The following is a 23,959-nucleotide window of genomic DNA, read 5'->3' as shown; positions in this document are numbered from 1 at the left end:
TCGTGTACACTCGATTAAAATGTATAGTCCCGGGCGTTTGGATGATGCCAACGCCAGATATCGACCAGAGAGTAATCTGAGGCTATGGAATTCCATGTTTGAGCAGCCCAGGTAAGTGGTCTACGAGCAGTGTTGATCTGTCTAGTGAGGCCGAAAGGGCTAGATTAAAATCTCCCACCCAAACCACATCATACCCCGGGAATGTCCGGAGGTGTTCCGTACAATACAGGAAAAACTCGGGGAGGTCATAATTAGGGCCATACATACTTACAAATATAACGGGCCAGGTCGCAATCTCTCCAGCCACAAGAATGAACCGACACTCGTCGTCCGAAACCTGCTTGTGCAGTTTGAATTCCAAGGTTCAGTGAATGTATATTGCCACCCCCTGGGAATGGGACGAATAGGAAGAGCCATATCTATGTACACCCCACCCAGACAAGGCAGGGGGATTGCGATCCCTGCCTATATGAGTCTCCTGTATGCATAGGACATTAACATGATGGTTTTGGACAAAGTTAGAAATGAGGCCTCTTTTTAGCATTGGTGAAACCCCGAATATTACATGTAAGTAGAACTCTCTCAGAATTGGCCAACGTGCGAGTACCCAGTGAGGTGGTCACTATTTGTGCAAATCAAAAAACAGATGGACATGCCTGTGACAAAAAGAGGAACTCACAATAAAGGACTGCAGACATTTTAAAACACTTGACGCAAACAAAGGTATACATGGCTCAGAAGGGCAAACCCACCCCCGTCCACCTTAACCTGGGAACCAGCAAACATAGCCCCCGAACAATTGAAAAACCTGAGCAAAACCCATTCCACCCCCCCCCCCCATCAACCCCTCACCCACGCCAGAAACAACAACAACCTACCGGCCACCAAGACCCAACAACCATAACACTTAATCCCACCAAGAAAAAGCACCACTGGGCAATGGGGGGAGCCGGCGGCCGCTGTGCCTCTCAATGGCAAGAGGGTCGGATACCACATATTTTGTTTGGCTCAATGTAGCTATTCATACCAAAAGAATTGGGTCAAATCAAGCTGAACACAAGGTCGTCTCCTTAGCTGAAAGACAGGGATCTGACCACCACTGCGAGCAGCTCTAAACCCCCCCCCCCCCCCCCAGTCAGCTACGGCTGGTGGCCGGGGAATGCTCCCGGGGCCCGGACTTCCTGAGCAAATTTCTTTGCTGCCTCAGATGACGTGAAGAAAATGGTCTTTCCCCTCTTACTCCAACCTGAGTTTAGCCGGTTACATCATAGTGTACTGTATGTTTTTCTTTCTGAGGGTGTTCTTCGCCGCTTGAAAAGGTTTCTGTTGCTCTTGGACCTGTTGACTCAAATCCTGAAACAGCCTAATAGTTGCAGAGCCCCACCTCAGCGGCCCCTTGGACCGCTCTGCCCGAAGCAGAGTATCTCGATCCCGATAATTAAAAATGCGGGCAATTATAGCTCTTTCAGGGGCCCCAGGTAGCGGCCTGACCGCCAAGGACCTGTGGGCGTGCTCCACCATAAACTTGTTTGTGACTGGTGGGTTCTCCAGGATCTCCTTAAGCAGTTTTTCCACAAACACTTCCATGTTCTCTATTGGAGTGGATTCAACAACCCCGGTGATCCTGATGGTGTTTCTCCTCGACCTCCCCTCCAAATCATCGTTCTTAGCGGCCAGCTTTTTAACTGTCTGTTGCAACGAGGCCACCTCCCGTTGCAGGTCCATAATCTTATCTTCACCGGACCCAATCCGCTGTTCCGCCTCAGTCATCCTGCCACATAATTTATCGATCTGAACTGTCGAAACATCAACTTTACAGGTAAGTGCATCTATTTTTGTGCCCAGACTGGCCGTGCTACTCTTAAGTGCCAGTAGAGTCTGATTAATGGTAGAAATGTCCAGTTGAGGGGGCTCAGGGTCGTCGCCCCGCCACGGAGGGTCAGCACGTGTGTAGTGATCCATCTTAGATGGCTTTTTCTGGTTCCCCATATCCCAAATGGTATACACCGAATGGAGAGCACCCCGCAGACACCACAGATAGAGACAGGGGCGGAGAGGCAACAGAGCCCAAGAGAAGTCAGGCGCCCAGGAGGCAGTCCAGCCAAGATGAAGCTGCCTACCACGTCTTACATAGCTCACGATGATCCAGGGTTCAGCGGAGGAACCTGTGCTCCATCCGTGCAGCGGCAAAGACAGGCACGAACCTCCACACAAGGACAAACTCTGCAAGACATGGAGGGTGGGGGGAGGTCCCCCACATAAGACCAGGAACCAGCGGGGTATCAGACATGCGACGAGAAAGGGTACAGAACGTCACACTGAACACTTTTCTTTTTGCTGCCTTTCAAATGGAACTGCACCATAGAGCCCCCAATGTCCAGCAGCCCAACTCCAAGCCCAGGTAGAGGAAGGATGAGCCCCATCTTCCAACAAGTGACATGGTACTTCTATCAGTATTGACTGAAAATGCCAGCAGCCCCCCCCCTGCGGTAGCGCCACGAGAGTCCCGAGCCAGACAGCCCCCCCAGCACACTGGAAGGAGCCCACGCTGCCCGCACCCGGAGTACTAGAAGGGGGGGGCAGAGATGTAGGAGCCGCCAAGGATGACACAGGGGGGGCCAGAATGGACCACAGACCCCCCCCTCCATCAGAGCCGCCACCGACCATGGCCCCCAGGACACCGGTCCCCCCAGAGCCGCGGGGTCGGCAGCAGGCACAGGAATTGCAGGGCGGTGGGGCACCCCGGCCCCACACACAGTTCAGAAAAAATGCTGCGGGATCGTCCCCGAAGCAGATGGCCGGCGCCGTGGGGGGGAGGAGACCTGCCGCCACCGCAAATCACACAATGCAGGTCTCTTCCGGCATCCCGCGCCTCAATTGTACATGAATATCTGTGGCTGCTTGTTTAGCATTCCCTTCCTTGCATCAAGGAGTGAGCCACACGGCCAAACACGCGCGGATGCTAGTTATTTAACCGAGCCTCTGCCGGAGAACTCTCAGGCAGCGGCCATTTTACTAGCCGCGCAACAGCGCCCCCGATTTCTATTCACCTTTTATTAAGTACATTTCAGAACATTTTCCTTTCATCTTTGATTGCTTAAGTGTGAGGATCAGATATAGTTTGGACACAGACTGTTTATATAATTTTGACAAGATACAGACTGATCTTTAGCTTTAGTTTTCTAGGTAGGGAAACTCTCTTTAGGATAGGGCCAGAAAGGCCTACCCCTTTAAGTTAATAAAATGTCTGATCATTCTCCTTTTATTGTTCAGCGCCTTCAGCGAAAGGCACTTTATAAATTTAATAAAATCCAAATGCATTACAACTCATTTCTGACCCCTCACACGTGTCCTTGTCCTATCACTTGTCTGCCGTTTTGTAGCATCTACTCTTTGGCATTAGTTTGGCCTCCTCTCTAATCAGTTGCTGGTAGCCAGAGATTCTTCTGATTCTATAGTCTCTCCCATCACATGTGTAAAAGGCCTTCCTGCATCTAGAAGAAGCCTTGTCCTTGCGACCTCTTATGCTTTTTTTTTGTAATAGAGCCCGAGTCCCTGCACCCCCTCTGTAGAACTGGCTCTTGGGCTCCTGTTTGCATTGGGACCCCCAGGGGATCTCCCTACTGTCTTTATCCCTGGTCCCAGCACGCCCTCTTTTTTGTTTTTCTTTTGTTACAGACCATCCTACACATCCTCTACCCAGTTCTAGAGTCAAATCTTGGAAGGATTAAACAGCAGGATGAAGAGTCTGTGAAGTTGCAGTGCTTGAAGTGCAAGATGGAGTTTGGTCAGCCTCCGACCCTTGTGAACCACAGCAGTGAGGACCGTGGTGCTGGGAAGGAGGTGCCTGCAGGTGTGCAAGGTAAGGGTCTCTTTGCTATGGTCATCAGGGGAGTGACTTTGTAAGTGGGAGAGGGAATGCCAAAATTAGGGGCTCTCCATATTCAGAGGCATAAGGTGTGTATCAGACCTTGTTACGCGCAGAAATCTTGTCAATACGGCCCTTTTAGTTCTTCATTGTGTACCACTTACACAGGCTATTTATGGCAGCACTGCCATAAATGATGGCGCTCATTGGTGACAGCCTAGCTAGTAGCAACTTTCAAATCCACTCTTTGCTTTAGTAATCAACACTGTTGCTTGAAAGAAGCAACTGGGATGAGTCCTGGTCCGTTTCATTTTTGTAGCACTCTCCTCTGTTAATGATTCTATCAAGAGAATGTAATGTAATGTAAAAGGAAATGTGTGTTTTTGTTCAACTGCCTGCATTTTGTAGGTTACAGTGTTATTAAAGTAGCATTAACTTGCTTTTCACTTTGCTTTAGGACACATGAAGTATTGTGCAAAATGAAAATTGTCTTCAACACGGGCTGCGTTTCTGCTTAATTGGCTTTAATAGAGGCAGTGCAGTTGCAGCCGCATGGGTATTTCATACTTTGTTTTCCTTTCATCACAGAAGCACACCAATTGCATAGCTAGGCATGTGGTCTGAACTTTAACTCCCTTTCTGACCACCCAAAGCAAGCAGGCATAATGGATATAGCAGTGCTGTATATATTTTCAGTGGCACAGATTGTACCTGTGCCTCTCAACGAGACTGCTATATATGTAGGCAAAGTAACCAAATTTATCAACAGAGCTGCTATAACGTACGCATGTTATGGCACAATGCCAAATATTCACAGCAGGTCTGATAGCAGTCCTGCAAAGAAATGCGGGCATGATGCAATGTTTTGGGACAGTACCTGCATTTCTTAACAGAGCTGCTGTTAAGAAAGCACAAACAGGTGTTGTCATTTTCTGCAGCGAACTAAAGTACAGAGCAAGAACAGTGTCTGAGCTCTTCCCACTAACCTTCAACAGTGTGGGAAGATGGCATTGCTGTCATATACTTAAATCCCTTCTACTCGGTGTTGCGCTTTTCAAAACATCTACTTCTCCCATGTCCGATTACCGAATCCCACTGCTAACAATTTAGCACATTTCAAAGCTTCATTATGAATCTCCTGACTAATGTAGGATAGTCCAAACAGGCTTAGAGCTTTTGACAAGCCATTAGTGTCTAGCAAGCCTCACATGGAGCTGCCAGTGTCATGTCTCTTTTTTATGTCTGCACCCTTATGCCCTCGGGTACCTGGAGCGCATTATAAATTGATAAATAACCCTATGTGCCTTTCAGTGTAAACAACCTGTTGGGAAAGCCAGCTCAGTGGGTCAATAACGCTGCTGCACAGATTATTGTGTACCCTGTTAGTTCAAATCCTGTTAATAGGTGAGTTAATGCGACTGCATCCGAGATATGCATTTAAGATGGAGATAACAATCAATTGTAACACAGTTGTCTAACTTTCGACTTGTCAAAAGGATGGATTACTAAATGTTCAGTGATTCAGAACACACAGATTTCATCCGGGATGCTCTACTTGTAATGGCTCATAACACACAACCGATCAGGTGTGCTGTACCTGTGATTGCTCAGAACACAACTCATCAGGGCTGCTATGCTTGTAATGGCTCAGAATGCATACCTCATCAGGGCTGCCATTTATTATTTATTTAAAAATCGTATAGCTCCGCGCCACATGTCCGTAGGCCTCAGGGCGCGCACACATAAACAAGACAAAACACTACAGAAAAAGTTCTTGGAACGATACAAGAGAAACCTGAATAAAGTTTGGATGTCGGAGATCGAGATGAGGGATGAAAATCCTTAGCAGAGGCAGCAGTCCTAACCCGACGGCAAGTCAAAGAGAAATGTCTTTAGTCTGCTCTTGAACCTGTGATGGCTCAGAACACACAGCTCTTTAGGGCTGCTATACTTGTAATGGCTTGAAACACACAAATCATCAAGGCTGCTATAGCTGTGATGGCTCAGAACAGACATATCTCGTTTGGATTGCTATACTTGTAATGGCTCATATAAAGCACATCCGGTGATGACTACTACATGTGTAATGGCTCAGAACACACACCTCATCAGGGCTGCTATACTTGTAATGGCTCAGAACAGACACCTCTCACCTGGGCTGATATAGTTACAGACTCAGAGAACTACTAGACAATCCAAAACAGGAATTCGAGCAACAGGAAGAGAGGAATGAGCTACATGATAGGGCAGCAAAGAAAGAGAGAAGGGAAACAGAGTTAATATAGAACAAACACACAATAGTAGTGAGGGATAGAAGCAGAGCAAAAGAGACATTTGGAGACATTAAATAGAGAAGGGCAGGCCAATAACATAAGAGACAGTGCAAGAACGATAAGCAAAAGGAGTAGCACCCACAAATGAGAAAATGAAAAACAGATATAGCCAGAGTAATGACATGAGAGAGGAAGAGGAGTTCTATCAACCGATACAGCGAGATATAGGAGGGAAACAGCAACAATAGAATGCAGAGATGGGAAAGGCAGCGTGACAGAGAAACCGACTGCAAAACCTGGCATCGTAACCCTTAAGGGTGAGAGGCAGAGCGTCAAAGTGAGAGACAGGGGAAAAAGAGTATCAAAGGGAAGGAAAGATGGAGCAAAAACATGGAGTGGCTGTCAAGCAGGTATTGCCTTGGAGCAACAGTAGGCCCGAGAGGCAGAGAAGTGATGCTGGTAGAGTGAGGCACTTGATTTGTGAATCACCCGATGTAACTAGCTGGCATCTGTAGTAACTCTGTACAGAGTTTGTGCCGAAGTATCATGAAGATGAAGCTGGGTAGTATGCATCTACAGGGTTCTTGTGTAGGGAAATTGTTTTCCACAGGTACAATAAATTATTTAGAACCACTTTGAAATACAGATGTTTTGTCACTTATTTTTTTCAAACGGTTTTAATTTTATGCTCAAATTGGATAGTTGTTAGACACTTTTTACTCTTGTGCAAAGGAAGAAAATCCTTTTACTCTCTTGAAATTAGATTTACTGTCCAATTCTAATAATTAGGAGTAAAATACTCACTCCAAAATCCTATCTGGAGCACTGGGACTGTACCCTCAGAGTGAAGGTAGTCCATTTCCAAAGCAGTGCTGCTGATGGGCAACAGTGATGGGGAGGGCAGCTACTTCTCTATGTAGGAGTTAGGACCTTGAATAACGTCTGTGAAGGCATCATGGGGCAAGATGCAGACAACGGATTCAAAGTTCAAACAAAAGGTCTTTATTAACTTAAATGTCAGGATAGTGTAAGGCCTAACTTTCCCCATGCTGAGGTGGGATTTCACTACCTTAAATAAACTAAGTCTAGTCTGACTCAGTAAGTTCAAATCAAAAGTCTGTCTTTGTCCAATACCTATACTTGCCCTCACAACTATAGCTAAACAATGTGTAGGGATGTCAGCAACCAAAGTAACAGGGTTCAAGTGAACGTTCCAAGCTGCTTCCAGCTGCAGGCTTACTATTGGCTCCCTTCCCCAAGTTAAGGCAGTTCCACAAAAGGTCTTGGGGTTCCCTTCCCCAAGTTTGACACAGGTCCACAATGCTTCAAATTCACAGTCAAATCCACTTGTTTGGCTTACCTTTTATTTCCGTCACTTGCACAACTTTTAGGCCGACCAGCCTCAGCCTCTTGATTCCTTTTGGTTCACTCCAAGAAAGGGGTTCCTCGGTCTAGGCATAGTTGTCGGACCAGACGGTCCACCCACCACAGATCGCGCAACCAATAACCCTTGGCACTTAACAGTTCATGCTTTCAACTAGGGCATCCTTGACAACACAAGGTTCCTTTCTGCATCTGTGTTACAAGTCCACTTATTCTTCTGATGCACTTTAATGGCCTCTTGCCTTTATCAACATGTGCCTCTCATGCACTGTCCTTTGTGGCATTTCTTCTGGTAACCACCTTGCTTCCACACTTTCTAGTATTTTGCTTTGTGCGCTTTTCCACTTGGTTTAGAAATGTTGTTTCGAGGGGATTGGGTCCTCCGACGTATTCCATATCTATGACATGTAATCACCACAGCTGTGCTGCTTCGGAAACTTTTTCGGCGTCTGCGTCCTGCGTCGATGACGTCGATGCGCCGTCGTCGAGGACCTCCTCCGACGTCCGACGTCATCCGATGTGATAAGTAGGACGCACGACGCCCATAGCCTCAGTTCCGTTTTTTCCGCGAACGTGTTGCTTCGTGTTTCTCGGTTCTAAGCCTCGACTCTTTGGAGTTCTGTTCTTTCTGGTTCTTCGAACCTGTTCGTTTGTGAATTTCCTTCGGCGATGTCTTCCACTTCGTCTTCAACCCCGCGTCCGGGCTTTAAGAAGTGCGGGGAGTGTGGGTCCAAGATGTCGGTGACTGACTCGCACGACGCCTGCCTCTGGTGCCTCGGGGAGGCCCACGACACGGATGACTGTGTCGACTGCCAGTCGCTCACGTCCAAAGCCTTACGCGAACGTAAGAAGAAGTTGTCGGTAGGTCGGGTGTCCAAGCCCCGGAAGTCGAAGTCGGCGGGGCTTTCGACGGATGATTCGAGGGGTGACTCTCCGCGTCATCGTCGGAAGTCTCGTCGGTCTTCTTCTAGGAGTGGGTCTCGCCACTCCTCGGCCTCTTCGAGGCATTCTCGGAAGCGCCGTCACCGGTCGCCTTCCAGGTCCTCTTCCGAGGATTCTGCACGGCACGTCGGTTACCCCACCAGCCGTGCGACGCCGGAAGAATGGGCTTCCTTCGGGAAGAAAATGTTGGCGATGCTTGAGTCGCAGGGTACTCAGCCGTCCGCGCCCCCGAGTGGGGTCGGCCGTGTGAGGTCGAGAGACGCCGCTCGCAAGAGTGGTCGGCACGAGTCACGGGAGCGGTCCCGTTCGGACAAGGAGGCTCGTTCTCGCCGTACCCGTTCCAGGTCCCGGTCCTCGACTCGTTCGAGACCGTGTGCTCCTGTGAAGTCTTCGAGGAAGACATCGACGTCTGAGGCGTCGAGGGCGTCGACAGGCTTTCTCGAGGCTCCGGCTTCGAGGGCCTCGTCGAAGCCGTCGACGTTCAGGTCGTCGAGGGACACGCTCGGGGCTCCGGCTTCGAGGGCTGTGTCGACGCCGCCGATACTGGAGGCGCTGCATCTCACGTCGACGCCGATTTCCTCGACGCCGATCCTCTCGGCGCCGTTGCCGATTCGCTCGACGCCATCGACGCCTTTCGTGTCGGAGGTGCCCCGTGTCACGGGTGTACCCCCTAGGAAGGCTCTGGTTAAGAGCAAGCACTCTCGGGTGCCTTTTCGCCACCTGGAATATATTTCGGAGGCGGATGAGGATTCTGATGGCCTGGTTCCTAGTCAGGTGCCAGATGAAATTGTCTCGGGCCATAGTCAGTTTGACGATTTGAGGCAGTCACTGCATGATGCCAGTGGACTGGACACCTCTCCGGAGGTGGAATTTTGTAGGCCTGAGCCTGGCTCCCATGCCGATTCCTCGTACCGGCGCCTTATGGCTAGGGTGTCTGAGTATCTGGGATGGTCTGCTCCCCCAGGGGAGTTTGTGCAGGATGATCTGACGGACATCCTTGATGTTGGTCCCCCAACTGACCCGGTACTGCCGTTCCATATGGCTTTACAGAGAAGGGTGGCGGCGGCTTGGACTGCTCCGGAGAGTCTCCCGGCGGTGGGCAGATCCTTGTCGCGTAAATACCGTCCAGCCAGTAGCGACCCCTGCTACTTGACCAGGCACCCCACTCCGGAGAGTTTGGTGGTGCAGGCGGCCACGGCCCCGGCAAAGCAGGCGTCGTACCCTACCATCCCTCCTGATAGGGGCGACAAACGTTTTGATGGCTGGGCGAAGAAAGTGTTTTCTTCTGGTGGTATGGCGCTTCAGGCGGCCAACTCCATTTGTGCCTTGTCTCGTTTCACGCACACTCTGTGGAATTGTGTTGCGTTAGCGGCTGAACATATTCCCGAAGGGGTTGAACGGGATGGTTTCCTTGCTATGGTCCAGGATGGTAAGGATGCCATGTGTGAGTCCGTTCAGTCGGGTCTGGACTTGGCTGAATGCGTCAGTAGGTCCATGGCGGCGAGCACCGTGATACGCAGGTTTGCGTGGTTGCGGAAGTCGGGGTTTGCTCCTGATGTGCAGTCCCGGCTCCTCAACATGCCCTTTGATGGTGAACACCTTTTTGGCAGCAAGGCTGACGAGAGCCTTGAGAGGTTGCAGACCTCAAAAGCTGCAGCGAAGTCGTTGGGCGCTGCAGTTCGCCAACCTCCGCCTTTTCGTCCTAGGGGACAGCAGTGGATGGGTGGTTCCTTTCGCTGTTACTCATCCTTCAGTAAAGCCAGAGGAGCTGGCAGTCAAAGAGGCCAACGCAGGGGTACCAGAGGTGGACGACAGGGTACCCGTGGTGCCAAGGCCGCTCGAGCAGTTGCCTCTTTGCCCTCAGGTAACGCCGCAGCCGCTCCCATTCAGTCGTGAGGCCATGTCCCATGGTTCGCCGGTTGGGGGAAGGCTGGCGCAGCATCTTGTAGAGTGGCAAGCCATTACTTCAGATGTGTGGGTTCTGGAGATCATAACCCACGGCTACTGTCTTCCTTTTCGGCACAGGCCTCGCGACAATCCACCGGGGAACCTCTCTTTGCAGAGTCCGGATCCGCTCCTTGCGCAGGAAATTCAAGCCCTGCTGGAGAAAGGCGCCATAGAATTGGTGCCTGTAGCGGAGAGGAACAAGGGATGGTATTCCCCTTATTTTTTGGTTTCGAAGAAAGACGGGGGATTGAGACCCATCATGGACTTGCGCGATTTGAACAAACTCCTCAGGAAGGACAAGTTCAAGATGGTTACTCTCTCTCAAGTCCTCCAGGCCCTTCAGCTTCAGGACTGGTTGGTGTCACTCGACCTCAAGGATGCTTACTTCCATGTGCCGATCCATCCCAAGCACAAGAAGTACCTGAGGTTCGCGGTTGGCGACTCGCACTTTCAGTTTCGGGTCCTGCCGTTCGGATTGACCTCCGCCCCGAGGGTTTTCACCAAGCTCATGGTGGTGGTGGCAGCGCATCTCAGGCAAGGGGGGATTCACGTCTACCCCTACCTGGACGATTGGTTGATCAGGGGGAGCTCTCCCGAGCAAGTCCTGGATCATCTATCGATCGCCTGTCGCTCACTTCACAGGCTGGGCTTCTCCCTCAATTTAAAGAAGTCCCATTTGACGCCAACGCAGCGGCTCCAGTACATCGGAGCAGTGCTCCACACTTCCCTGGGGCAGTGTTTTCCTCCCCAGGTGAGGGCTCTTCACATTCAGCAGATGGTGCACAAGTTTCAGCATGCCCAGACGCTCCCAGCGTTCGAGTTCTTGAGGTTGCTCGGCCTCATGGCATCCTGCATTCTTCTGGTGCCAGAGGCTCGCCTGCGGATGAGATCTTTGCAGTGGGCACTCAAGACGCAATGGTCGCAGTCCTCCGGCAGGATATCGGACTCGATTCAGGTGCCGTCCTCGGTCGCCCGGGACCTTCTGTGGTGGGCCGTCAAAGGCAACTTGATGAAGGGGGCTCCATTTTGGCTTCCCTGGCCGGAGGTGACGATCGTGACGGATGCATCCCTCACGGGATGGGGAGCTCATGCCAACGGGCTGACAGTCAGCAGTCGTTGGTCTCCGTCGGAGTCCAGACTCCATATCAATCTGTTGGAGCTGAGGGCCGTCAGGCTAGCCCTGAAGGCTTTTCTGCCGTCTGTGCGAGGGAAGAATGTCCTGATCCTGACGGACAACACAGTGGCCATGCACTACCTCAACAAAAAGGGGGGGGCAGGGTCACTTCCTCTGTGCAGAGAGGCGATGCAGCTCGAGTTCTGGGCCATCCAGCAGGAAGTTTCGGTCTCGGCAGTTCATCTGGCCGGTGCCGAAAACGTGACGGCGGACGCTCTGAGCAGGCAGAGTGCGATCTCTCACGAGTGGGAGTTGGCTCAGGAGATTCTCCTGGAGATCTTCGCCCTTTGGGGGACCCCTCAAGTGGATCTCTTCGCCTCCAGTGTCAACCGGAAGTGCGAAAGGTTTTGCTCGCGGGAATTTCCTCCAGAAGGAGCCTTAGGAGACGCGTTCGTGGTGGAGTGGTCATTCCCGCTGCTGTACGCGTTTCCTCCAGTCCCCGTCATCCCGCAAGTGCTGCGGAGGTTACAGAAGTTCGGTTCCCGGATGATCCTCATTGCCCCGGCGTGGGCTCGGAGGACGTGGTACCCGGACCTTCTCGACTTATCCATCTGCCCTCCACGTCGTCTTCCCTACCGAGACGATCTGCTCTCACGGGAGGGGGGGTCAGGTTCTCCATCCAGAGGTCAGATCCCTCAACCTTCACGCTTGGTTTCTGAAAGGTTGAGGTATAAGGATTGGGACCTCCCTGAGGACGTGATGGAGGTGTTGCTTTCGGCCCGAAGGCCGGCAACGTAGTCTCTGTACCGTTGCCGTAAGTTCTGCGACTGGTGCAGAGTTCAGAATGTGGATCCTTTTGCATGTGACATCCCCATGGTTCTGTCCTTTTTACTTTCTTTGGCCCACAGGGGCTTGCAAGTGGGTACCGTTAAGGGTTACCTGGCGGCGCTGTCCATCTTTAAGCGCTCGTCTGAAGAGTGTTCTTACTTTAAAATCCCTTTGATTTCACAGTTCCTGAAAGGGCTCACTAATGTGTTCCCTCCGTCACCTTTCCTGGTGCCCGGTTGGGATTTAAACCTGGTTCTTAAGTTTCTTATGGGTGCTCCGTTTGAGCCTTTACATTCTTGCCCTTTGAGGCTGTTGACTCTGAAAACTGTGTTTTTAGTTGCGGTTACTTCCGCTCGCAGAGTGAGTGAGTTACAGGCACTTTCAGTTAAGCCTCCCTTCACTGTATTCCACAAGGACAGGGTTGTCCTTAGAGTTCGTCCTTCTTTTCTTCCGAAGGTAGTGACGGAATTTCATTTGGCCCAGAAGGTTGTTCTTCCGGCATTCTATCCTCCTCCGCATCCTGGTAAGGAAGAGGAGAGGCTCCATAGGCTTGATCCTAGGAGAGCTTTAAGCTTTTATGTTTCACGCATGTCCCGGGTCAGAGTGGATGATCAACTCTTTATTGGTTACGCTGGTAAGCGTTTGGGGCAAGCTGTGACGAAACAGTCTTTGTCTCGCTGGATTATTTTGGCCATCTCGGAGTGCTACCGTTTGGCGGGTAAGGACCCACCGGCTGGCTTGCGGGCCCATTCTACCAGGGGTATGGCTGCGTCTACTGCCCTGCAGAGGGGTGTTCCTATTCGCAACATCTGTGATGCAGCCACCTGGGCTTCAGTACATACATTTGTACGTCACTATTCCCTTGATTCCATCCGAGCACAGGATCTGGCCTTTGGCAAGGCGGTCCTTTGCTCTGCTATTTGATTGGCTATTCTACATTTTGATTCTAAATTCTTTCCCTCCTCCTTGCTTTGGTACTGCTTTGGGAGTCTGTCATAGATATGGAATACGTCGGAGGACCCAATCCCCTCGAAGAACAAGTTACTTTCTTACCTGGTAACGTTCTTTCGATGGGATGGTCCGACGACGTATTCCATATCGCTCCCGCCCGGCCTTCCCTGCTGCAGAATTTCTTTTGCGATTGCAGCTTACGTTCCGCAAGGCTTTGTGTCTGACTGGCAGTTGACTTATGTCACACGTTCTGGGGGAAAAAACTACAACTGAGGCTATGGGCGTCGTGCGTCCTACTTATCACATCGGATGACGTCGGACGTCGGAGGAGGTCCTCGACGACGGCGCATCGACGTCATCGACGCAGGACGCAGACGCCGAAAAAGTTTCCGAAGCAGCACAGCTGTGGTGATTACATGTCATAGATATGGAATACGTCGTCGGACCATCCCATCGAAAGAACGTTACCAGGTAAGAAAGTAACTTGTTCTTCTTTAACTTTGTCTCGTTCACAAATGCTCATAAAGTTGTTTCATTCATACAATGTTCTCATATCTTTTCTTTACTTTTCAAACTTCTTCCTGCTTGGCAACATATTTGGTATGCAATAATTCATTTTTGGTCTTCTGCCCCATTTGTTGTTAGTCCAAAATGTATCTCGTGCTTGGCAAATTGTTCGGTATTCAATAGTTTACTTTTCCGGTCTCAAGACTCAATTGTCTTGCGTTTCAGTTTGTCAGGCTCTGCGGTCACCCACACCATGCGCCTGGAGCGCACCGGCCTGAGTGAACCTTCCCCGTCACTCACCGGTGTGTGGCCTCTCCTCCGGATGCATTGGTCTTGTTCGCATGATCTCCTTTTCTCTCCACTTACGAGGGGCTCCGGCAAGCAGCGCTTGCTCCCTCTGGTGTTTTCTGCAGTGGTTGGCGGCTTCTCAGTGATCCCCACTCCCAATGAGGAGCACATGTTAATAAGCTATGCTCCGCTTCAGACCCTCTCGTGGCCCACGGTGGCATTGGCATGTTCCTGGCTTTCCTTCTGTCGGCGTCCTTTCACCGGTCCATATGTTGCCTGCTCTGCCTTGGATGCCCACGCTCTCTGGCCCAGCTGCTCTCTTCCTTTGCAGTCTCTGCCTCCCTTTATACACCTGCAGGTGTGAACACTCATTGTCACTTGCGTGACCATTATAATTGGGACATGCCTGACCCTCAATACTCATCCAGCCTCTTCCTCATCTCCGTACCAGAATGGTGAAGTGAGCTGTTCGTGTTCACTACCCTCAGTTGCCTCTTCCTCATCCCAGTACTTTGATGGTATGAATGTGGACAAATGAAGGGAGATAACTCACAACAGCCTATAAAAGAAGGAGGAGGGTATGTTGCTTGGTTCTTACCAGCAAAGGGAGGCTACCATGTCTCACCTTTGAACAACCTCCTCTTCACTCTCTTCCTGGTGATTCTAGATTGATAATATCTTCTAGTGTTATCCTGGCCAGAGGGAAAGGGGGTAACGATATCCCATAAATGTAGCTGGCATTAAGTGTTCATCACAGAATGGAAATGGGGGATGCCGCGTCTCACCTAAGGGTGTCCCCTCTACCACTCGCCAAGACTCCCCTACCCAGGCGCTCGCATCTCCAACCCCAGGGTCGGGATTCAAAAGTGATGGCCCTTCCCTGGCCACCCGAGTAGAGGATGTTGAGGAGAATTAACTGAGGACGTCCTCTGATTCTTCACACTTCCCAAAAGGCTCTAATTTTTCATGTTCTGGAATTCAATTAACACCAGTAGCCACTTTCCTGCAAATCTACGCCTTTTAACCTGGAAGTTATTTGAAAACCTGAGGAGAGGGGAAGACCTCATTGATGGTGTCCACCTGTAAAGAAGGCATGGTTTCAAACAGTGAAGACAGACAAAAGTGATCACAGTTCAAGGGTGTTTATTGAACTTCATTGGGTTGGTTGAACGCCTCTCTAACCCTAAATCTAAGGATGTGGGAGCAAGCTCCAAACATCAAATAATAGCGCAGTCCTAGTGCAGCCTCTGTCAAAATAAAAAGGGCCTATCCTACAAAACCTATTGCCAATCTTTACTCTAATAACAAATGGGTGTGGGAAAATAGTGTATGCAAAAGAAATAGTGTTCATGAAATAATATGTCAGAATGACTGAATATTGTAGCTCCCTTTTCCACGTTTTTAGCACGGGACATGGTGGCATACTTTGGTAGCAGATCACACTCTGGCTTCTTCGGCATGAGGGTGCAGTTTAGGAACCTGGCCAGGGCTTTACACAACAGTATCTTCCAACAATAAACTCTTGGTCGTAGGAGCCAGGCGTATGTACACAAAACAAAGTGTGTTCGTTTCTTGGATTTTAAAGTTCTCAGAGGTTAGGATTCACAGTTTGTTGGTCCTCCCTCAGTCGGGCGCGGACCCCTTTTCAAATGCAAATTCATGATAGGCCCTCCTCAGTCAGGCTCAGACTTTTCTCACGCAATTTCTCAACAGGTCTCCCTCAGTTGGGCTCAGACCCTTCAAAACACATATTCGCTTGACTGTAAGTACATTGCAGACTTTCAACTGCACTTTAGATTTTTCTTAGACCTTTGCAGGACCACTTCAATTCACTTAACTTTTCTAATAGTTCAATTTTCACTCCCCCCTTCTCTAGGCGTTAAACTTCTTGGCTGGATACATCAGAGACCTTCGATTAGGCACACTCGCTTTCTGGTACTTTGAGTCGTTTTGTTATGTTATTTTATTTATAAGGCGCCAAAGCCAAAAGGCGTCCAGGCGCCATAGAAGAAAGGGAGAAAACACTATTTAAGCCAAGTGGCAGGTCAGAATCTAAATAAACAGAAATTTCTTCAACTGTTTCCGAAAGGACGGAGGTTGACTGTGTTACGTAGAGGAGCCGGCAGGGCACTCCAAGCCGGTGCGGCCCGCACATGAAAAGCGCAACCAGTTCCGCCAGCTCTTTTAAAACGATCTACCTGCAGGAGGCAGTCTTTGGCTATCTATCTTCCTCTCTACCTGTGGTGTTCCCCAGGGGTCTAACCTCTCGCCCTGGCTTTTCAACCAATACCTGGCAACTCTCGCCCACTGCATTGCCACTTTCTGCTAAAATTTCTAGTGCTACGCTGACGACACTCAACTCCTTTTCAGGCTGCCCTCCATCACCTCCTCTCCCTCTCTCATCTCTGATTGCCTAACTGCCATTCAAGATTGGTGTACCGCCAATGATCTTTGTCTGAATTCCAGCAAGACAGAGATCCTCATCGGCACACCTTCACCACCCTGTCCACCTCCTACTCCCACCTGCGAGGCTAAGAACCTCGGGGTCATCTTTGACTCCACCCTTTCCTTCTCCGCCCACATCTGAGGTCTCTTAAAAAGTCAAATTTCCGACTGCACCTCCTCAGAGGTACTCTGCCTTTCCTCTCCTTCCCCCAGAAGCTCATGGTATCCCAAGCTCTGGTTCTCTCTAGCTTTGACTATTGTAACAGCCTCTTTCTAAATCTACCTGCCTCTACTCTTCGCCCTCTGCAACTAACCCAGAACAGGACTGCGAAACTTGTCCTTGGCCTCAAGCCCTGGGATCGTATCTCTCCAGCTCTGAAATCTCTCCACTGGCTCCCAGTGGATGCAAGGATTAAATTCAAAACCCTCTGCATTGTCACCAAGGCTTTCTGGGGCCTGGGTCCAAAATACCTTAAGCTATCCCTCCGCAAATACCTCCCCTCTCCAGCTCTTCTCTCCTCTACCTCGAACTCCCTCAGGGTCTGTCATTTTTCAAAGAAACGAGCTGGGGGTAGATCTCGGTCTTCGGCTGAGGCCTCCCTCTGGAACAGCCTCCCTGCCACTCAAAAACTTGAGGAGAACCATCTTCGGTTCCGGAAACACCTCAAGACCTTCCTCTTTTCCTCTGCCTTCGCTCCCCTTCTCCCCTGCTGCTCTGTTCTCTCTTGGCACTGTGCACCTGGCCACCCTCTGTCCTTTGGGCCCAGGTACTTGCTCACACGGCCACCCTGCCGCACTGCCTCCGGGCCACCCCTTGGACTGGGGTCTGTATCGGTACCCATACAGCCCCCCCTTTTTCTTCCTGCACTTATCAGACCTACCCTGTCTGCTGCCTTAAACCTAGCACTTTCAAAAATTGCTGACTGCATTACCACTGTTTGTTGCCTTTATTATTTTTTTATTGTTATTTATCGGTTTCTCCTCTGCTTCGCACTTTCCACTTCTCCCTCCTTCAATGCACTTGCGCGTTCTCATTGTCACTGGGCCTAGTAAGATCGCTAATTTGTTCTCCCCTGTTACCCTCCCTTGCCTTGTCACGCTCTGAAATACTGGTGTACGAGCGCGATAGAAATAAATCAATCAATCAATGATTGAAGTGGTCTTCTAGGAATATATAATCTCAGCTTGTTCTTGAGATATATAGGTGCGTCACCGTAGATGCATTTGTGACAAATGATCAGGAGTTTGAATTGAATCCTGGCCAAGACTGGCAACCAGTGGAGAGTCCTCCTTGCTGCTGAAGTGGGCTCAAGGCGCTTCATCTGGAAAACAATGCGCACTGCAGAGTTTTGAATCTTCTGAAGTCTCTGAAGATCCACCTTCTTGGCTCCTCCTAAGAGGGCATTGCAGTAGTCCACTCTTGGTAATATTACAGCCCGGACCAATTTTGTACGGTTTTCCTCTGAAACTAGAGGGGCCCCTTGGCAGAGTACTTTCAGGTGATAATTAGTGCTTTTTATGATTGCATCTATGTGGACATTATTCTCTACATTGGCCTCCAAATAAGTGCCCAAAGTTTTGACCTTATGTACCACTGGTATCTGATTTCCATTAACCAGGAAGCTGCTGTACAGGGGTTCCAGTTTCTCTCGAACCTGTTTAGGGCCGTACAGCATTAGTTCTGTCTTTGTGGCGTTAAGGCAGAGCCAGTTAGTTTTCATCCAACCTTTCACCATTTGGTAGGCTTGATCCAGTGTTTGTTGGTCTTTATTATGGTCTCCACTAACCTCCAGTGCCAGCTGAAAGTCATCTGCATAGTTGCAGAAAAAGAGATCGGAGTTGTCAAGATCCCTACATAGTGGGATAATATAAATGTTAAAAAGCAGAGGGGAAAATAAAGCTCCGTGAGGAACTCCACAAATGGTAATCTCAGCATCAGAGGCACTGTCGCCCCCAATGCACTCGGGAACTACGTCCCTCAAACTACTTAAGCCAGGTCCTTGCCTCTTCTAAGCGACCGATGCAATGGCATCCCGTGATCCAGCAAGTCGAAATCTGCCGATAGGTCTAGTAACATCAGCAGCCCTGACTTGCTAGATTGCAAACCTGTTGGCATATATGTCTGCAAATCCAATAAGGCACTCTCGGTGCCACGGAAACTACGAAACCCTGACTGTTTTTCATGGAAAATACCATTTTCTAACACATGTGTCTTTAATGGTAGCGTTGCTACTTTATCCACAGGTTTTAGGAAAGAGTATTGGTAATCAGCCTAAGGTTGGCGGCATCATTAGGATCCAAGCCGACTTTCTTTTAACAGTGGAGTGACAGCTACGTGTTTTCTAAAGGGGGGATATGACTTATGCAGACAGGAGTTTACACACCGACAGAGAAAGGGGGCGAAAGTGTCCTTATGTTAAAGTATGATTTTCGACAGTAAAAGTTTTTAACGATTTGCAACTCTTGGGCGCGAGCCTCATTTATTTAACACTTTGTTTCATTTTCTCCATATCAGCCGGTCTCTGGCCAACTCACCAGCTGCATTTATCTTTGGTTGTTCGTCCTCCCTAACTCCACCGTTCACCCGGGAGGTAAATGTAGGCATCTGTGCGGCACTTCCAAGGAGGGACGACCTCCACTCTGTGGGTCTCACCTCTTGAAAACCTTGTGGCCTCTTGGAAATGTAATTGCGTTAGCTTGGTTCTCTCTGGCTCTCATTAGCTTTTGCTCAGTCTCTGGGCAATTTAATTTCCTCAGCTCAGTTTGCATCAGCACAGGAAGAGCTATCCTCTCCTGTGCCCAGTCCTTCTGGCTGAGTGCTTGGGAGTTTGGTAGGGATCCTCTGCCGAATTCAGCCTTGCAGCCTCCCTCCTGTCTTCCCAAGAGCAACCCACTTCTCTTACCTGGCAGGGTCCTTTTAACCACCTGTGAAAGGTTAATGTGTTGCAGGTGTGTGGTTAGGGTTGGGCCTGCCTGACCTTGCCTGTCCTCGTTAACAGGACAGTCTGTTGTCTGGATGGAAGAGTCTCTCTTCTGTGTCTGTGTGTTTTGTCAGTACTCCTCATCCTCAGTCCCTCTCTTCCTCCTCTGTGTTTGTGTAGAAAAGGGGTAGGGGGGAGTTGGGAAGTCATTGTATCTTAGAAAATAGGATGGGACAGAAGTATTGGCAAGGGGTGCATACCGTGACTTACGATTGGATGTCCCTACGCCACTCCCCAAGGACCCCTCACTCAGGTGATCCTCCCGCACTGGTCCACCCCCTGGGACTGGTTCCAAAGGCGATGGCCGTGCCATGGTCACCAGAGTGACAAGTCCCTGAGCAGTAGCTAGTGAGACACACTTTGGTTTCTCACATACCCTACTGCTGAACCAATGTCTTTAATGTCAAAGTTTGATCCCCATTGTAAATGTTTGGTGGGAATTCAACCTGATACTCGATCACGCAGTGTTGATTGATTCCCTCTGCCGACTAGTGGGATCTTTAGAGACTGCAATCCGGGGATGTTGGTCATTAACATCCTTAAAACACAGACCAGAGTGGCTGGACTATGGGGTGTTACCAAATTTAAGATGAGTACAGATTTAATTATTTCTGAGGCTTATGAATCTACTTAGTCGCGAATGAAAAAGGCGTTGACGGGGCCGTTTCTGATATGCTATCCATACCCTACGTGAACTTCTGATTCCCTCGCACGTTGACATCCTTACTTTTTATTTTATTTTCCGCCATCGGTTGGTAGTTTGCACGTCGAGTAGAGACCAGTTTCCCCATCAACCTTGCATAGACGGGGTCCAAATCGGCTGCAAAAAGAGTACAGTCGAGAGATTGGAAAGGGCAGTATTTTGGTTCACTTGCCTATGCATTAGAATGCCTTTATACTCTTGTAATTTCTTTGTTGGCTGCACTTTTTGTTGCCCTCATGATTCGTATTTCTCTTGGAGAATGCACCCATTAATTTCTACCCAGAGTGGAAGGGGATGCACTGCGTGTATAACAGCTATCTTCCAAGCGACACTGACTGGGACAAGTGCCAAGTGTTTAAATGCTTCAAGACCAAAACCTTGAAGGCGCGCAGAGGTGAGCACTGCATGGCCTATGCCATGCCGGCCGAGTCTGCACAGTGTGTGGCCCACGCTGGAGGAGGGCCCTCACAGCCCTACATTTGTGGGCCGAGGTTGATGTGCCCAAACAGCGACAGACTTTGCAATCCGTCCGCCACTCTAAAGGGCCGTAGTGGAGCTGGTGTAAGGAGGCCACACCTGGCGATCAAAAGACTGCCAAAGCTCTAAACACAAAATCACCCTTTCGAATGGATTGTGTCCTCCCACGTATTCCTCATCTTGCGATAAATCGTTTTCTCCAGCTTCGCTGCTTCGGAAAAAAATGTTCTCGGCAGAGGCCGATGTGCTCGAGGTCGTGACGTCGATTGTCCCTCGACGTACTCCGTACTCTGTCGACGTCACCGATGGTATAAGTAGCACGAGAACGGCGCGCTTCTATTTTCTGTGAAGAAAATATCATCTTCGACACCCAGAACTGGGTTTAAAAAGTGTGCAGATTGTGGGTCTAAGATGTCGATCACCGATCCCCACCGGATTTGTCTCTGGTGTCTCGGTTCCAGTCACCGAACCGACGACTGCGGGTCCTGCCAATCGATGACCAAAAAAGCTCTTCGTGAGAGGAGAGGTAAACTGTCGGTGGGGAGGGAGGCCTCAAAAAAGGTTTCGTCAAAAAGACATAAGAAAGCGACCTGATTCTAAGGGATCATAGGCACTCGAAGAGATCTCGATCTAGGAGTAGATCGAGACATTCTTCGTCGTCATCGAAAAAAATGAAGAGGAGACATAGATCTCCCTCATTCTTCTTCAGAGTCAACCGAAGAAATTCGTTGTCCGACTAAATCGGATTCTCCCAGTAAGTGGGAAGAATTCTGCAAAAAGATGATGGAGGTTTTCGAGAATGCGGCCTCGACCCCCTCGAAAGAACCTCGAAAAAGCCATACCCCTAAAGTCACTCCATTGGACGACAAAGGGAAGTCCAAGGCTACTATGGCCAAGACAAGTAGCGTCAAGGAATACCAAAAACCTCAAGTCGACGTAAAACCGTTGAAGAATCTTCGAGTCGAGCACCTCTCCAGTGCCGGCCAAGAAACACAAATCGTCGAAGACTTCGAAAACTTCGAAGACTTCGAAGACACCCTCAAACTTCGAGGGATTTGCCATTTCCTTCGAAGCAGATGGAAGAGGAAGAAAGGAGATTCACTCCTTTGCCCCGATCAGACTTTTTCAAATCTATGTCTGCAATCTATGAAGAGTCTGCTTCAGAAGAAGAAGAAGTTACTCCTTTGGGAGTTACTTATGGTGCAAGACAAGTTCCTGAAGAACTTATTGACCAGGAATCTAGAATGAGAGACCTGAGTGATACTCTACATTCTGCCAGTGGAGTTGACACATCCCCAGAATTAGAATTCGCCAAACCTGATCCTGCAGAGCATGCAGATGCTGGGTACAGGGGTCTTATGACCAGGGTAGTTGAATACATGGGTTGGGGTAATACTTCACCCATTTTTGAACAAGATGACATGACGGATATTATCGTCAAGGGACCTCAGAAGGATCCTGTTCTGCCATTTCACAGGGCCCGTCAAAGGACTGTGGAGAAAAACTGGGAGAAACCAGAAACCATTGCTGCTGCAGATAGCACTTTTCCAAGAAAATATAGACCAGCTGGAACGGATCCTGAATATTTGAATAAACATCCGACTCCAGAGAGTTTAGTCATTCAAGCATCATCCACTTCAAAACAAACTGCTTATCCAACTATCCCTCCAGATAGAGAGGATAAAAAAATTGACGCCTGGGCACGTAAAGTTTTCACGTCAGGCAGTATGGCACTTAAGTCGGCAAATGTCACCTGTACCCTAGCCAGGTTTACCCATACCCTGTGGGACTGTATTTCGGCGGCGGCTGATCATATTCCGCAAGGCGAGGAAAGGGAAGGCTTCCTGAATATAGTCGAAGACTGGAAGGAGGCAATGGGGGAATGCCTCCAGTCTGGACTGGATACTGCTGATAGTATCAGCAGATCAATGGCTGCAAGCGTTGTGCTACGCAGATTTGCGTGGTTGAGGAAGTCGGAATTTGCACCGGACGTGCAAGCTAGACTCCTCAACATGCCCTTTGAGGGCTCGAGGCTCTTTGGCAGAAAGGCTGATAAAAGCCTAGAAAAACCTCAGACCTCGAAAGCGGCAGCTAAATGACTTGGCGCCTCTTTGCGCCAGCCTCTAAAACCCTATTCCGGGGTCGTTCTTTTCGATACTACTCCTCTTTTGGTAGAGGAAGAGGACAGGCTTCTCAAAGGGGCGAAAGGAACTTTCCTCGTGGAACACGAGGAAGAGGTGCAAAATCAGCCTCCGGAGCGGCATCTGTACCCTCAGCCACTCCTGCAGCCACCTCCAAATCCCTCTGAGACCTTGTTACACAAAACACCAGTGGGAGGCAGGATCTCTCAGCATCTCAAGGAATGGCGGGGCATTACCTCAGATGCTTGGGCACTGGAAACAGTAGCCCAAGGTTACTGTCTCCCCTTTCTAAAAAGGCCTCAGAATCATCCACCGGGAGCCAATGCCGTCAAAATTCCGGATCTGCTCCTGTTGCAGGAAATTTTAACCCTGCTAGAGAAAGGTGCCATAGAACTGGTACCTGTAGCGGAGAGGAACAGGGGTTGGTACTCCCCATATTTTCTCATCCCAAAAAAGGACGGAGGACTGAGACCCATCTTGGACTTGAGAAACTTGAACAAGTTCCTCAGGAAGGACAAGTTCAAGATGGTGACTCTTTCTCAGATCCTTCAGGCTCTCCAACGCCAAGATTGGTTGGTATCATTGGACCTTCAGGATGCTTACTTTCATGTGCCAATCCATCCAAAGCACAGAAAGTACCTGAGGTTCGCGATTGTCAATTCTCATTATCAGTTTCGAGTTCTGCCATTCGGGTTGACCTCCGTCCCGAGGGTTTTCACCAAACTGTTGGCGGTTGTGGCAGCAAGTCTCAGGAAAGGAGGTATTCACATATATCCCTACCTGGACGACTGGTTGATCAGAGCAAGTTCTCCAGAACAAGCTCAGGAACATCTTTCGATCACCTGCCACTTCCTCCACAAACTGGGCTTCTCCCTCAATTTCAAGAAGTCCCACATGATACCAGCCAAGAAACTCCAGTTTATCGGAGCAGTCTTGGACACTTCATCGGGAAAAGCCTCGCCTCCTGAAGTGAGAGCTCTCCACATCCAGCAGATGGTAACAAAATTCCAGAATGCCCAACGTCTACCGGCCTTCGATTTTCTCAGGTTGCTCGGCCTCATGGCATCCTGCATTTTCCTAGTACCAGAGGCCAGGTTGAGAATGAGATCCC

At 49.6% G+C, this 23,959-nt stretch overlaps 1 protein-coding gene across 5 annotated transcripts in view; it reads left to right on the top strand.

The window, feature by feature from the left end:
- STK11IP (serine/threonine kinase 11 interacting protein) overlaps positions 1–23,959 on the top strand; it is a 771,273-nt gene that overhangs the window by 455,971 nt on the left and 291,343 nt on the right. For all 5 annotated transcript variants that reach the window (XM_069616954.1, XM_069616950.1, XM_069616952.1 and 2 more), the window contains exon 17: positions 3,679–3,862. In XM_069616954.1, the coding sequence (XP_069473055.1) occupies positions 3,679–3,862 (184 nt within the window). The remainder of the gene's footprint in view (positions 1–3,678; positions 3,863–23,959) is intronic.

This window comes from Ambystoma mexicanum, chromosome 9 (assembly GCF_040938575.1).
Source record: "Ambystoma mexicanum isolate Mex_15411 chromosome 9, UKY_AmexF1_1, whole genome shotgun sequence".
NCBI lineage: Eukaryota > Metazoa > Chordata > Amphibia > Caudata > Ambystomatidae > Ambystoma > Ambystoma mexicanum.
Note: the sequence above shows the minus strand (reverse complement) of the source record. Positions and strands in the feature narration are given on the sequence as shown.